General features: G+C 46.8%; 1 protein-coding gene across 5 annotated transcripts in view; it reads right to left on the minus strand.

Annotated features, from left to right (window-relative positions):
• The window catches only part of LOC137331230 (traf2 and NCK-interacting protein kinase-like), a 177,805-nt gene that overhangs the window by 20,424 nt on the left and 145,191 nt on the right, over nucleotides 1-12,190 (minus strand). For 4 of the 5 annotated variants that reach the window (XM_067994871.1, XM_067994870.1, XM_067994867.1 and 1 more), the window contains 2 exons: nucleotides 6,314-6,519; nucleotides 5,298-5,424 (listed from right to left, as the gene is read on the minus strand). In XM_067994871.1, coding sequence (XP_067850972.1) covers nucleotides 5,298-5,424; nucleotides 6,314-6,519 — 333 coding nt within the window. Of the gene's footprint in view, nucleotides 1-1,565; nucleotides 1,734-5,297; nucleotides 5,425-6,313; nucleotides 6,520-12,190 lie in introns of all 5 variants that reach the window. The other variant, XM_067994872.1, reaches the window with a different exon arrangement.

The raw sequence follows: 12,190 nt of genomic DNA on the forward strand, positions 1-12,190 counted from the left end.
AATATTGACCAAGACACTGGGCAGAATTCCCCTGCTCATCTTCAAAATAGCGGCCATGGTGTCTTTTACATCCAGCCGAGAGGGCAGACGGGGCCTCGGTTCAACGTCTCATCCGAAAGACGGCACCTCCGGCAGTGCAGCACTCCCTCGGTCGTGCACTGGGAGCGTCAGCCTGGACTACGTGCTCAAGTTTAGAAAGTTGACAAACACTTCTAAATCCAAACCTACATCCCGAGCAGACCCTGGAGGAGTGAGATGATGCTCCACGTCATGAATCTATACTCGAGTGAGTCAAACCATCAATCGTTCAGAATTTAAAAAAAAAAATTCCCTCCAATTCCGCCCCCTCTCCCTCAATCCACCTCTCTCTGAACCTTGCCCAAGTGATGATTATTGTTCATGTCCGAGCCCAGACAATGAGTGCCCGTGGGTTATGAGGCCGTACGAGGTGCCAGCACAGGGCCTGATGCTGCCCTCACCTGGCGTTCACACACCAACGCTGACCATCCGGAGTGACTGGGTCATAGGGAGTGGGGCTGGTTCACGACCTCTCTAAGTCTCGGCACCGAAGCAAATTACAACAGTGCCAACGTCCAACCAGCTTTGACCAGCTAACACACCGTACCTTTTATTGCCCAGCACTGAGCAGGGATTGAGTCTATCTTGGCCTGTTCCCGATTGGCTGTCCAATTACTAACTGAGCTATTGGGGGAGGCTAGATTGTTTAAATAAAAATAAGGCATAAACCTTAAACATTTTGCACTTTCAGGGAATTCTTTTGGCCCAGGTCTTTGAGCTAACTATCAGCACCTCTCATTCCACCTCATTCAACAATTGATTAAGTTCTTAGCATCAGGAAGGGTAAAAGATGTAACCTGCCTCAGACTGCTCCTGGTCCAACCATCACCCCCACACAATCTGTCAACGCATGCCAGAGCCAAAGAATGTCATAGGATAGCATCCAACTACCAGCCTGGCACAGAACTGGCTACACTCAAAACTATAACTGCAGTAGAACTGCATACCCTCGAAACTATTAACTGCAGTAGAACTGCCTACCCTCGAAACTATAACTGCAATAGTCAAACTCCAATCCAAGACTAGATCTCTGCAACTTCCCACAGCTCACTGGGAGGCAGGCACCCTAGTATCTAGGCAACCAATGGGAGGGGGTGAGAAATAAGAGCAATTTAAAAGAAAAACAATGTGTTTTTGGTAATGAGTCAATTTCAGACAGAGTTACCAGTTGGTTTAGACATGACAGAAATAAAGGACCAAGTTACAAGAAAAAGTTCCATTTGAAACTAGTCAAGAGAATAGTTATCGCAGAACCAACGGGGGAGCAGAGGGAATCATAGAATCTTAACAGCACAGAAGGAGGCCATTAGGCCCATCGTGCCCGTGCTGGCTCTATGAAAGAGCTGTCCAATTAGTCCTGTTGTTCGGCTGTTTGTCAAAGCTCTTCAGTTGAATTGATTCTCCATAGTGGTTATCAAGGGGAGAGGACACTGCCCTCCCCATTACATCGTCCCACCTCCTCCAGCTCCACCTCCTCCTCCACCTACCCCAGCTGCCGAGTCCTTTCCTTGAGCGAGTTGAGACGTAATCAGCCCCATAGCCTCAGTTGGAGTAGTGGCAGGAGAGTGACTTTGCTGCACCAGATCAGGCAGATTGATGTGGCCGACAAAGCCGTTACTGTCAGCATGGCCAGTCCGCTTTTTATCACCAGAAGTCTGCAGAGACACAGAGAGACAGACAGATAGATAGATAGATAGATAGATAGATAGATGGATGGATGGATGGATAGATAGATAGATAGAGACGGATGGATAGATAGACAGAAGATGCACAAATTGCTAGCTGCCGTCACCCAACATCAGCAGGCTTAATAAAGGCTCTCATCCCTGCCCCCGTTCTCCACCCCATTTCCCCCCTCCCCGTGTTATGTCTAGCAAAGCAAGAGAAAATGGAAGTGAGGTCAACATGCAACACACTGGGACAATACAAGGGGTTGCCAACTCTGGCTGAATGTATCTTGGAGGTTTCATCACATGACCTTCCCTCTCCAATTGCCAACCCCCCTCCCCGCCACTCTCTTTCCCCCCCTCCCATTGGTTGTCCAACATGCCCTTTATCATAGCGCCCCACCTTCCCATGGCCAATCGGAAAACAAACAGGCTCTCTGATACCCAATTGGATGGTTCTTGACTCTCAGTCAAACAGCCTTTTTATAACTAATAAAGAAAAGTTGAGAGAAAATTATTTGTTTTAACGCCCCTAGGATTTTTTTCCTGGGCTGTCCTGGAAATTCATCTTTAATTCCTGGAGACTCCAGGACATGCCTGGAGGGTTGACAACAACCCCTAAACAATAGGGGGATCAAAATGTAGCTTTTAGATCAGATCTGAAATCAGAACCAGGAGGTAAAACTCCACGAACCAACCGTACAGCCAAATACGGCTTTACAGCTCCTCAGATAGGCTCAAGGACCGCGGTCTATTTACTTTAGAGCAGCGTAATCTTACAGGTGACCTGATAGAGGTCTATAAAGTAATTAAAGGGCTGGATAACGTCCCTATTGATAGATTATTCCAGTTTAACAGGTTGGGGAGAGCCAAGGGACAGGAGTTTAAACTATGGAAGAGTGGGAATAGACTGGGTGTTGGGCGGTTCCTCTTTCCCCGGAGAGCAGTGAGCCTCTGGAATGTGTTGCCGGCTGGTGAGGTGGGAGCCGACCCTCTGCCTTCAAGAGGGAGCTGGATCGGTTCCTGACTGAGGCAGAGATCGCACCGTATAGAAGATAAGTGTCTTTACAGGTAACACTCGGTCCGTGTGATCTCCTGGACTGGTTTCCATAGCCCGAGGGGGTCGGAGAGGAATTTTCCAGAGTACTTTTTCCCTTATTGGCCCTGGGTTTTTTGCCTCTCCCAGAAGATTACATGGCTTGGGGGGTGGGGAATGGGGGAGGTGGGGGGGGGTGCGGGGTGGGGGGGAAGGAACTTAGTGCGGAACCCAGTTCTGCCAGGATTCTGCCCCAATCTAAGTAGCCCTTCACATTGTGGTTGAGGGGGTAGGGGGGCATGGGAGGATCTTCAGCCTCATTACCCCCTTCCCCCATGTCAAGGGAACATGTCTGGGGGAGTTCCTGGGCTACCCCAGGAAATTCTGCCCATTCTGCCCTTGGGGTAACTCAGGCCACCCAGGAGTTGGTCTGGTTTCCGAGGGTCTTACTTGGGCCACAGACTTTTACTAGGGAAAGGCAATCCATCCCAGAGAGAATCGATTACATTACCCCCGCCTCCCCCTCCAAAGAAGCCTGTTTGCTCCATTGTAGCAGATGCTGTTAAAATGGAAGAGCTTCATTGGGTCTTCTCTCTGCCTTTGGAGTGGCATGGCTCAAAGTACACAGACCCTGCCTAGATCCCTCCACCTCCCAAACCCGCGGTCTCCACCGCCAAGAAGGACAAGGGCAGCAGGCACATAAGGATACCATCTCCTCCAAGATCCCCTCCATGTCACTCACCAACCCAACTTGGACATATATCGGCCGTTCCTTCGTCGTCGCTGGGTCAAAATCCTGAAACTCCCTGCCCAACAGCACTGTGGGAGAACCTTCACCGCACGGACTGCAGCGGTTCAAGAAGGCGGCTCACCACCACCTTCTCAAGGGGTAACTAGGGATGGGCAATAAATGCCGGCCTCGCCAGCGACACCCACAACCTGAGAATTAATTTTTTAAAATTTCCTGCACAGGCATAGTGATCAAATCCCAGCACTGCCAAACATATTGATCTGACTGGTATCGTAGCGTGTGGAACCGTAGGAGATCTGGTTAAGGTGAGATACTTGGTGGAGTCACTTGGTGGAGTGCAGGGAGAAGGGAAAAGGGAAGGAGAGGTAAAGAAGGAAAATCTGATAGAGGTCACATCATTAGTATCAGGTGTCATGGCTACCAGGCCTTTCCATAGATTTTGTGCTCAATTATGAAGAATGTCCATCTGAGATCTTTCCTTGCATCCAGTTACAGCAATGTTTAGATGTTATGTGCCGCACCCTCACTACATTGTACCTCACCTCCCATCATTGACCAGTCTTACAATCTGGTGCTGTGGGCTCGTGCCCACTGTGGATTGAGGTCAAAGTGCAACACACACATTTGATCTTTGACCCTGAACAACTGACAGAAAAGAAACTTACAATTATCTCCGGTCTGGAGATTTAATGGAGGTGTTCAAAATCATGAAGGGTAAACCAGGAGAAAGTATTTCCAGTGGCAGAACGGTCAGTAACCAGAGGACACAGATTTAAGATAATTGGCAAAAGATCCAGAGGGAAGATAAGGAGAATTTTCTTTACGCAGCGAGTTGTTATGATCTGGAATGCGCTGCCTGAAAGGGCGGTGGAAGCAGATTCAATAATAACTTTCAAAAGGGAAATGAATAAATACTTGAAGGTGAAAAATGTGCAGGTCTGTGGGGAAAGAGCAGGGGAGTGGGACTAATTGGATAGCTCTTTCAAAGAGCCGGCACAGGCACGATGGGCTGAATGGCCTCCTTCTATGCTATATCATTCTATGATTCCATAGATATTACCCTATGTTGCAGAGATGAAAGGTTACAACTTATTGTCTTACATCATTGCATTTCAAGACCAAAAAGAGATGACAGAAGCTTTTCCTGTGGCTTTGGTAAAGGAACGCAAACCCTAAACAGTTGTTGCTATACATGCGACTGTACAGAATCTCATTGGGAGCCTCACATCTGGTCCATCACATCTGGCCAGGCACAGGGTCATCATTTTGCCTGTTGCAAATAAGGGCAGAACCTTACATGTATACAGATGTTGCTAAATTGTCCAGGATAACCCCACCGCCACCTCTCATTGACACTGGATCTAGAAGGAAGTTGCAGTGACTGGAGGCAGTTGCCAGACCTCGATTTTGCCTTTGTCCTTTCTTCCCACTCTCTTCATTTACTCTGCCAGTCTCATTCTTAAATTCAATCTCTTCTCCTCCTCCTCCTCCTCCTCCACCTCCCCCAATCCTTTGGTCCCTCAAGCTCCCAAACTTGGGGCCACCGTCTCACCACTTATTGAGTGACGTCACCTTCTCTATAAACCTTCTCAACCTTGGTGGTGTCCTGCACTATGGACCTTAGCCCCTCACATCATTTAATTTTTAAAAACATACACCAATGAAGAAATGAAGCTTTGGCTTGGCCTTGATACAAACATATCAATAAAGTCATGTTTTAATTATTTTTTTGTAAGACTCTTGCATCTATTTACTACCCACATACCTCTCGGATAATCAAGGTTCCATCTCCTGAAGTGTTGCTGTAGAGATCAGATGAGGGGGGTCCCTCACGAACAGCCATGTTGTACTCCTCATTGTACTGTTCACTGCCACTTGATGCAGAGGTGGGCCTGCAAGGCAAGGACCAGACTCAGGAGCAGGAAGTTTACTTGCAATTGATCCCATACCCGCTGAACCAAATTTCCACCAATGATAGAAGGAGCGAGAGAAAGAAAGGAAAGAGAGAGAAACAGCAATGAGATAAATGACCAAGTAACCTGTTTTAGTGATGTTGGTTGAGGGATAAATATTGGCCCAGGAGACCGGGGAGAACTCCCCTGCTCTTCTTTGAAGTAGCGGCCGTAGGATCTTTTACATCCACCTGAGAGGGCAGATGGAGCCCTGCGTTTAACGGCTCATCCGAAAGACGGCACCTCCGACAGTGCAGCACTCCCTCAGTACTGGCATTGGGAGTGTCAGTCTGGATTATGTGCTCAAGTCCCTGGAGTGGGGCTCGAACCCACGACCTTCTGACTCTGGGGTGAGAGTGCGACCCACTGAGCCATGGCTGACACCATTTACTATTTTTGTGACAAGCAAGTTTCAATATGATTTATGTCACTATGTCACGTACTCATAAATCATGAATGAAAAGATTGTCAAAAAAAAACTTGTTCAAGAACACAATGTCCATTTGAAATGTTGAGCTGAGACACTTGATGGCTGCTCGGGTAAATTCACTGGACGCAGGCAACGAGGATCCCAGGTTCGATTCTTGGTCTTGGAGGCACAACCACTTCAGGGGGAGATGGGGGGGAGGGGGAATGGGGTGAATGGAACGAGGGTCACACGTTCCCCTTTGCCCAATTTATTGTCTATTTTTTAAGCACGGATTAAGTCCTTTCCTCTCTGCTGCTCCAAATCCCAGAACTGATCTTGATGTCCTCCCCAACTCTTTATCCATGGCTGCATGGTCTGTGCGGAGTTAACTGGACTAAGAAAATTAAAGATTTTCCTTACATTATCCTGGGAATATCACTGACTGGCACTGTCCCGTCCTGCGCCTCATTTTCTGCATCTTCATCCTCCTCCTCCTCCTCCTCTTCGTCTTCATCGCTGCTTTCCGACTCTTCACTGGATGAAGAGTAGTCGGTGACTTTAATAGGAGGGCGGACGGACTCTTCAATGCGCAGCTCCCGCAGTTCTTTGGCCAAGGCCGTCAAGTCCTGAGAGATGTAATGAAAATATATACGAATTAAACTCTTCGAAGGAAGAAATTTAAGGCGCAATCAGCAATCACAAGAAACAAAATGCAACAAAGCAAAGCTGTGCCAATCATAGATGGAGAATTATTGCAAATCAAGAGAGCGTTTCCTCAGGAATGCCTGGAAGCAAGACATCAGGGAGTTGACCTGAATGGGATCATTAGAACTCGGGACATGTTCCATGCTCATCTTTAGAGAGCAGCTGTTGTCATGGATTTCTGAACACTCTGTCCAACTTCCACATGCAACTGACATTTTGGGAGGATTTGTTGTGGACTTTTCCAAGAAGGCACTATAGTCTCCGATTAGAATAGGGTAGACGTAGAGAAGATGTTTCCACTTGTGGGGGAGCCCAAAGCTAGGGGTCATAAATATAAGACGGTCACTAATAAATCCAATCGGGAATTCAGGAGAAACTTCTTTACTCAGAGAGTGGTTAGAATGTGGAACTCACTACCACAAGGAGTAGTTGAGGTGAATAGTGTAGATTCATTTAAGGGGGAAGCTGGATAAACACATGAGGGAGAAAGGAATAGAAGGAGATGCTGATAAGGTTAGATAAAGTAGAGAGGGAGGAGGCTCATGTGGAGCATAAACACCGGCATAGACCAGTTGGGCCGAATGGCCTGTTTCTGTACAATAAATTCTATGCAAACTGTATGTAAACGTTATTTGAATCTTGAATGCCAGGAGTATGTGAGAGGGGGATTGGATGGAGTGGGGGTGCGGGGGGTTTGGAATGATGAGGGAAGAAATAAAACCATTTGATTCGGAGAGCAAGAAATGTAGTTATTTTGCTGGGTTTGGAGGGGGCACAGAGGGTCAGGTGAGTAGAGGAGGGCAACACGGAATAGACCGCGGGTTTTGTACTTAAAATCTGTGTAACATCCAGTGTTTCCCACTTCCAATAGGGTCAAAATTAACAAGTTCTTGGTCCTTTACAAATATCCCCCCATCAGGTAACCAGTTACTTACAAGGCAGATTTTCCTGGCCTTTGCTCGTCAACATAACTATTGGCAGAGCCTTGAACCTAGTGCTCGTGCAGTTCCAATCATGTCCATGCCAGAGAACTCATTGATAACCGAAGACGGGGGAAATGCACCCGATTAGTTTGAACGATGTTCGGACTGCGCTGTTTGTTTACTCCATTACCCACGAGCCCCTGGCTACATGGTCCTTTGAACACAATCTCAAACAAGTCATTGTAGGTTGAACTGCCAACACCAGATTAGGTACCCAGGTTAGATTCAGATCTGCAACCCTTCAGTTCAAAGTTGACGGTAGGCCAACCATCACCCATGGCCCAAAACTCTACACCTAATACCCATTTCTCCTTCCTTCCATGAAGGTGTTCCCTTCATACGTTTTTCTACGTTAAAGGCATTCTATAAAGTTGTTGTTGACTCATGCTGGGATATGGACCTACAGGTGCTGACTGCCCTCCAGTATCTTGTCCAAAGGGACCATTCCTCACACGTGAGCCTAGACAATGAGCGTTGGCAAGCTATTTGACTGTAGCGGGCATCACGCCCAAGCCCAATCTTGAATCCAGCCCCACATCCACACCTTACTTTCCAGAGGAGGGCAGTGGATGGCGATTACTAGTGGGAATCCTGGCTGGTTTTCCCTGCCCGTTATCCAGGAGTGCCAAGGCCAATGGCAGCATCTTTACTGCCACCCCATCCAAGATCAGCGATCTCAGGGCAGGTCGGGGATTGAACTCAGGACTTCCAATTTCATACATTTACCAGCTCAGCCACTGGAGAAGCTTGCATGCCGTTGCACGTTCATACAAGGTTCATCCTAGTACAGATGTGGATCTTAAGACGAGAGAAGGAACAACCATAGAGATCTGATACTGTGAGACTATTTTCATCAATACCCCAGTCTAGTTTGATTCATTCCCGCTGACCCAATCTGATCTGGGTTGGAGCCTCCCTGGGATGAAGGTGGAACCAAATCACACTGCCTTTGAGGTAAAGTGAGCTTGGAGCAATGAGGCGTCTGGGGTAATAATCTAGGTCGACACTCCCAGTGTAGTACTGAGGGAGTGCTGCACTGTCAGAGGTGCCGTCTTTCAGATGAGACGTTAAACTGAGGCCCCAGACGTAAAAGATCCCACAACCACTATTCGAAGAAGAGCAGGGGGAGTTCCCCCCAGTATCCTGGGCCAATATTTATCCCTTAACCAAAATCGCTAAAATAGATGATCTGGTCGTTTATCTCATTGCTGTTTTTGGGGCCTTGCTGTGCGCAAATTAGCAGCCATGTTTCCTACATTACAAAAGTGACGACATTCAAAAATAGTTTATTGGCTGTAAATTTGGGACATTGCGATGTTGTGAAAGGCACTATATAAATACAAGTTCTTTCTATTAACACTGACTGTGTCGATCGGGGTTCATTTGGAAAATAAGGTCATATGTTTGGAGATCTGGGGCGCATTGGATTGGACTATCCAATGCCTCATTTAGAGTGAGTGTAAGAACCTGTTGTGGTTTATAGTCAGACGGCAGTGAACTCAGATTGATATAGCTGGTGCTGTTCCCAATGGAAACCCTTTTCAGGCAGCTGCAGCTCACCTCAACTGAAGTCTCACACCTCACCAGGACACCTACAATTTACTACTGGTTCAAATAAAAATAAAGCAGCAACGTTCCACCACCCTCCGTAAACTGACCTCATGAAAAACTCTGCCGCCCGTATCCTAACTCACACCAAGTCCCGCTCACCCATTCCTCCTGTGCTCGCTGACCTACATTGGCTCAATTTTAAAATTCTCATCCTTGTTTTCAAATCCCTCCATGGCCTCACCCCTCCCTATCTCTGTAACCCCCTCCAGCCCTACAACCCTCCGAGATCTCTGCGCTCCTCCAATTCTGGCCTCTTGCGTATCCCCGATTTTAATCGCTCCACCATTGGCGGCCGTGCCTTCAGCTGCCTTGGCCCTAAGCTCTGGAATTCCCTCCCTAAACCTCTCCACCTCTCTCTGCTTTAAGACGCTCCTTAAAACCTACCCCTTTGACCAAGCTTTTGGTCGCTTGTCCTCAGATCTCCTTTTGGCTCGGTGTCAAATTTTGTTTGGTAATCGCTCCTGTGAAGCGCCTTGGGACATTTTACTACGTTAAAGGCGCTATATAAATCCAAGTTGTTGTCGTTCTAGGAGTCCAAGATTAACACACAGGAACTGAAATCCAGGGGTCCGCTCTAATTCATTTCAAAGCCAGTGCGAAAACCTTCAGCATTGTCCCAAAGAGTTTCAAACTCAGGTCACTTACGAAGCTCGGTGCAAACATGGCAAAGGCGGGTTTGTAGCCTATCACGGCACACTACAGCATGAACACAAACACACCCAGCATGCACTGCCATAACAGCCAGTGTAGAGGCAACGTCACCAGTACAATTAACCGTTCACGCACTCCACACAGGAGATACAATGAGGACTCAGACGCAATTGGTCACCCGAGCAGCACCATTAACAGAGGATTTTGCTTTCGGCCTTTAAACAATTGCAAGGAAAGAGGTGAAGGGGGGACTTCATGCACAATTCCAGCTATGCCAGGGCATCAGGCAGCGTTAAAGGTTAAAGCAGATACAGCCTTGTTGGATTAGACCAATCTGCCTCACACACAAAACATGCAGATGTTCAGAAGCTCGCATTTGCAAAGTGTTAGTCTTACCATTTCTCCCTACATTAGTGACCGATGGGTCAGCGTGGGGGGAGGGGGTTCGGGGAGAAAGAAACCGGTTGAGAAAATGACTACCACACAAATTGGCAAAATAAAAATAAAATCAACAAAAGAACCTCTGAGATGGGGTTACTCTGCTAATCTCAGTAATCCTTCGATTAATGATCGATTCTACCTATCAGTGAGACCAAATGGTATCTGATCCCAGCAGTGAACAACTCTCTAAATTATAAAAGGGGTACAATTTCTCCCCAACAAGTTGGATCATTTAAAATAATCGGCAAAAGAACCAGAGGGAGAGATGAGGAGAATGATTTTTACGCAGCGAGTTGTTATGATCTGGAATGCACTCCCTGAAAGGGCGGTGAAAGCAGATTCAATAGTAACTTTCTAAAGGAAATTGGATAAATACTTGAAAAGGAAAAATTTGCAGGGCTATGGGGAAAGAGCAGGGGGAGTGGGACTAATTGGATAGGTCTTTCAAAGGCACAACGGGCCGAATGGCCTCCTTCTGCGCTGTATGATTCCAAGTGTTGATGTCTTCAAGGTAACCTTGAGGTTAGTATTTGATTGGTTCAAAATGCAGAGCACAATGTTAACCACTCGAGGATCGCAGCAGTTAACACAACGATGCTGTTGTGTTCTCCAATCTTACCCAGAAATCAACTGAAATCTTGTTTCAAATTGAAAACTGTTTCATCGTGACCGTGTGTACGATATCAAACTCCAAAACACATGACGGGACAGTTCTACTGCCTCAGTGACCAAAACAGTTGGCTTCGTCAGCAAAACGGGAAGCTTTGTGTTCTTTCCTCCCTCCCCAAAGGAAGGGCCAAAGACATCTTCAAATTGGCAAGACTTGTTCTACATGGAACTAGATTCAGGAATAGGGAAGCATTGGGGCGTCTTACACCCACAAACAGAGCAAGGAGCAATTGTGTACTGTGCTCACCGTCAGTGGAGCATTGGTCTCTCCATAGATGGGTACAGTAGGACCCAATTCCGTCTTTATCTGTACGTTTTTGACTATAATGGGACCGTGGACCTTTTCTCTGTCCCCTGTCCTCCCTGTCCCCATTCATCAAACCTATCCCTGCTAAAATGGAACCTCCTCATTATAGAGATTGCTTTACTATTAATCTCCTTGAAAACGTGCCATGAATTACCACAAACCTCTTGCTCTCGCGAAGATTCGAGTACAGAACTGAGCGTTTCCAATTTAACCCAGCGACAACCGCGTGTAAACGCAGGCAGTTGATTTAATGGATCATATTTGCCTATCCAATCAAATAGGATAAACTAAAAGGTTATGTTGATAGAGTGAGATGAAGTAGGGAGGGAGGAGGCTCGTGTGGCATAGATATTCCATGTAATTCTATGTAAAAATAGACAAAAAACAAAAATCTGGATAATTTTAAGAACATTTAGACGAGGAAGAGGTCCCCGCTGGCAGATTAAGCTGCCACAGGCTGAAACCAGAGAGAGTTAATTTCTGAAATAAGGTGACATATTCTTTAGGTACGTTTCAGTTTATGGTTTAGATGACTGCATCTTACGGCAAAATGTTCCGGGTGAGGGTACAGATGGTTCAGAGGGGTTAATGCGCCTATGTGATGTGGTGCTGAGGCTCACAGACCCAATAAGGACCCACATTCCTTACCTGGTCCGCATCAAGTTAACTAACCGGAACAGTCAGGGCAACAGAAGTACGACAACTGGATTCCGTGTCCCTGGGCTGGATTGGGAGGTATACTTAACACAAAGGAGGACTTCAACAAAAAAGACATTAATAAACTTGCAGAATGGGTGTGTAATTGGCAAATGAATTTCAATATAGATAAGTGTGAGGTGGCACATTGTTGGTAGGAAGAATAAGGAGGCCACACATTGCTTGGAAAATAAGAGTAAAAGTAGCAGGTTAATAAGGCCATAAAAAAAGCAA

Source organism: Heptranchias perlo, chromosome 13 (assembly GCF_035084215.1).
Source record: "Heptranchias perlo isolate sHepPer1 chromosome 13, sHepPer1.hap1, whole genome shotgun sequence".
In the NCBI taxonomy this organism is placed as follows: Eukaryota; Metazoa; Chordata; class Chondrichthyes; order Hexanchiformes; family Hexanchidae; genus Heptranchias; species Heptranchias perlo.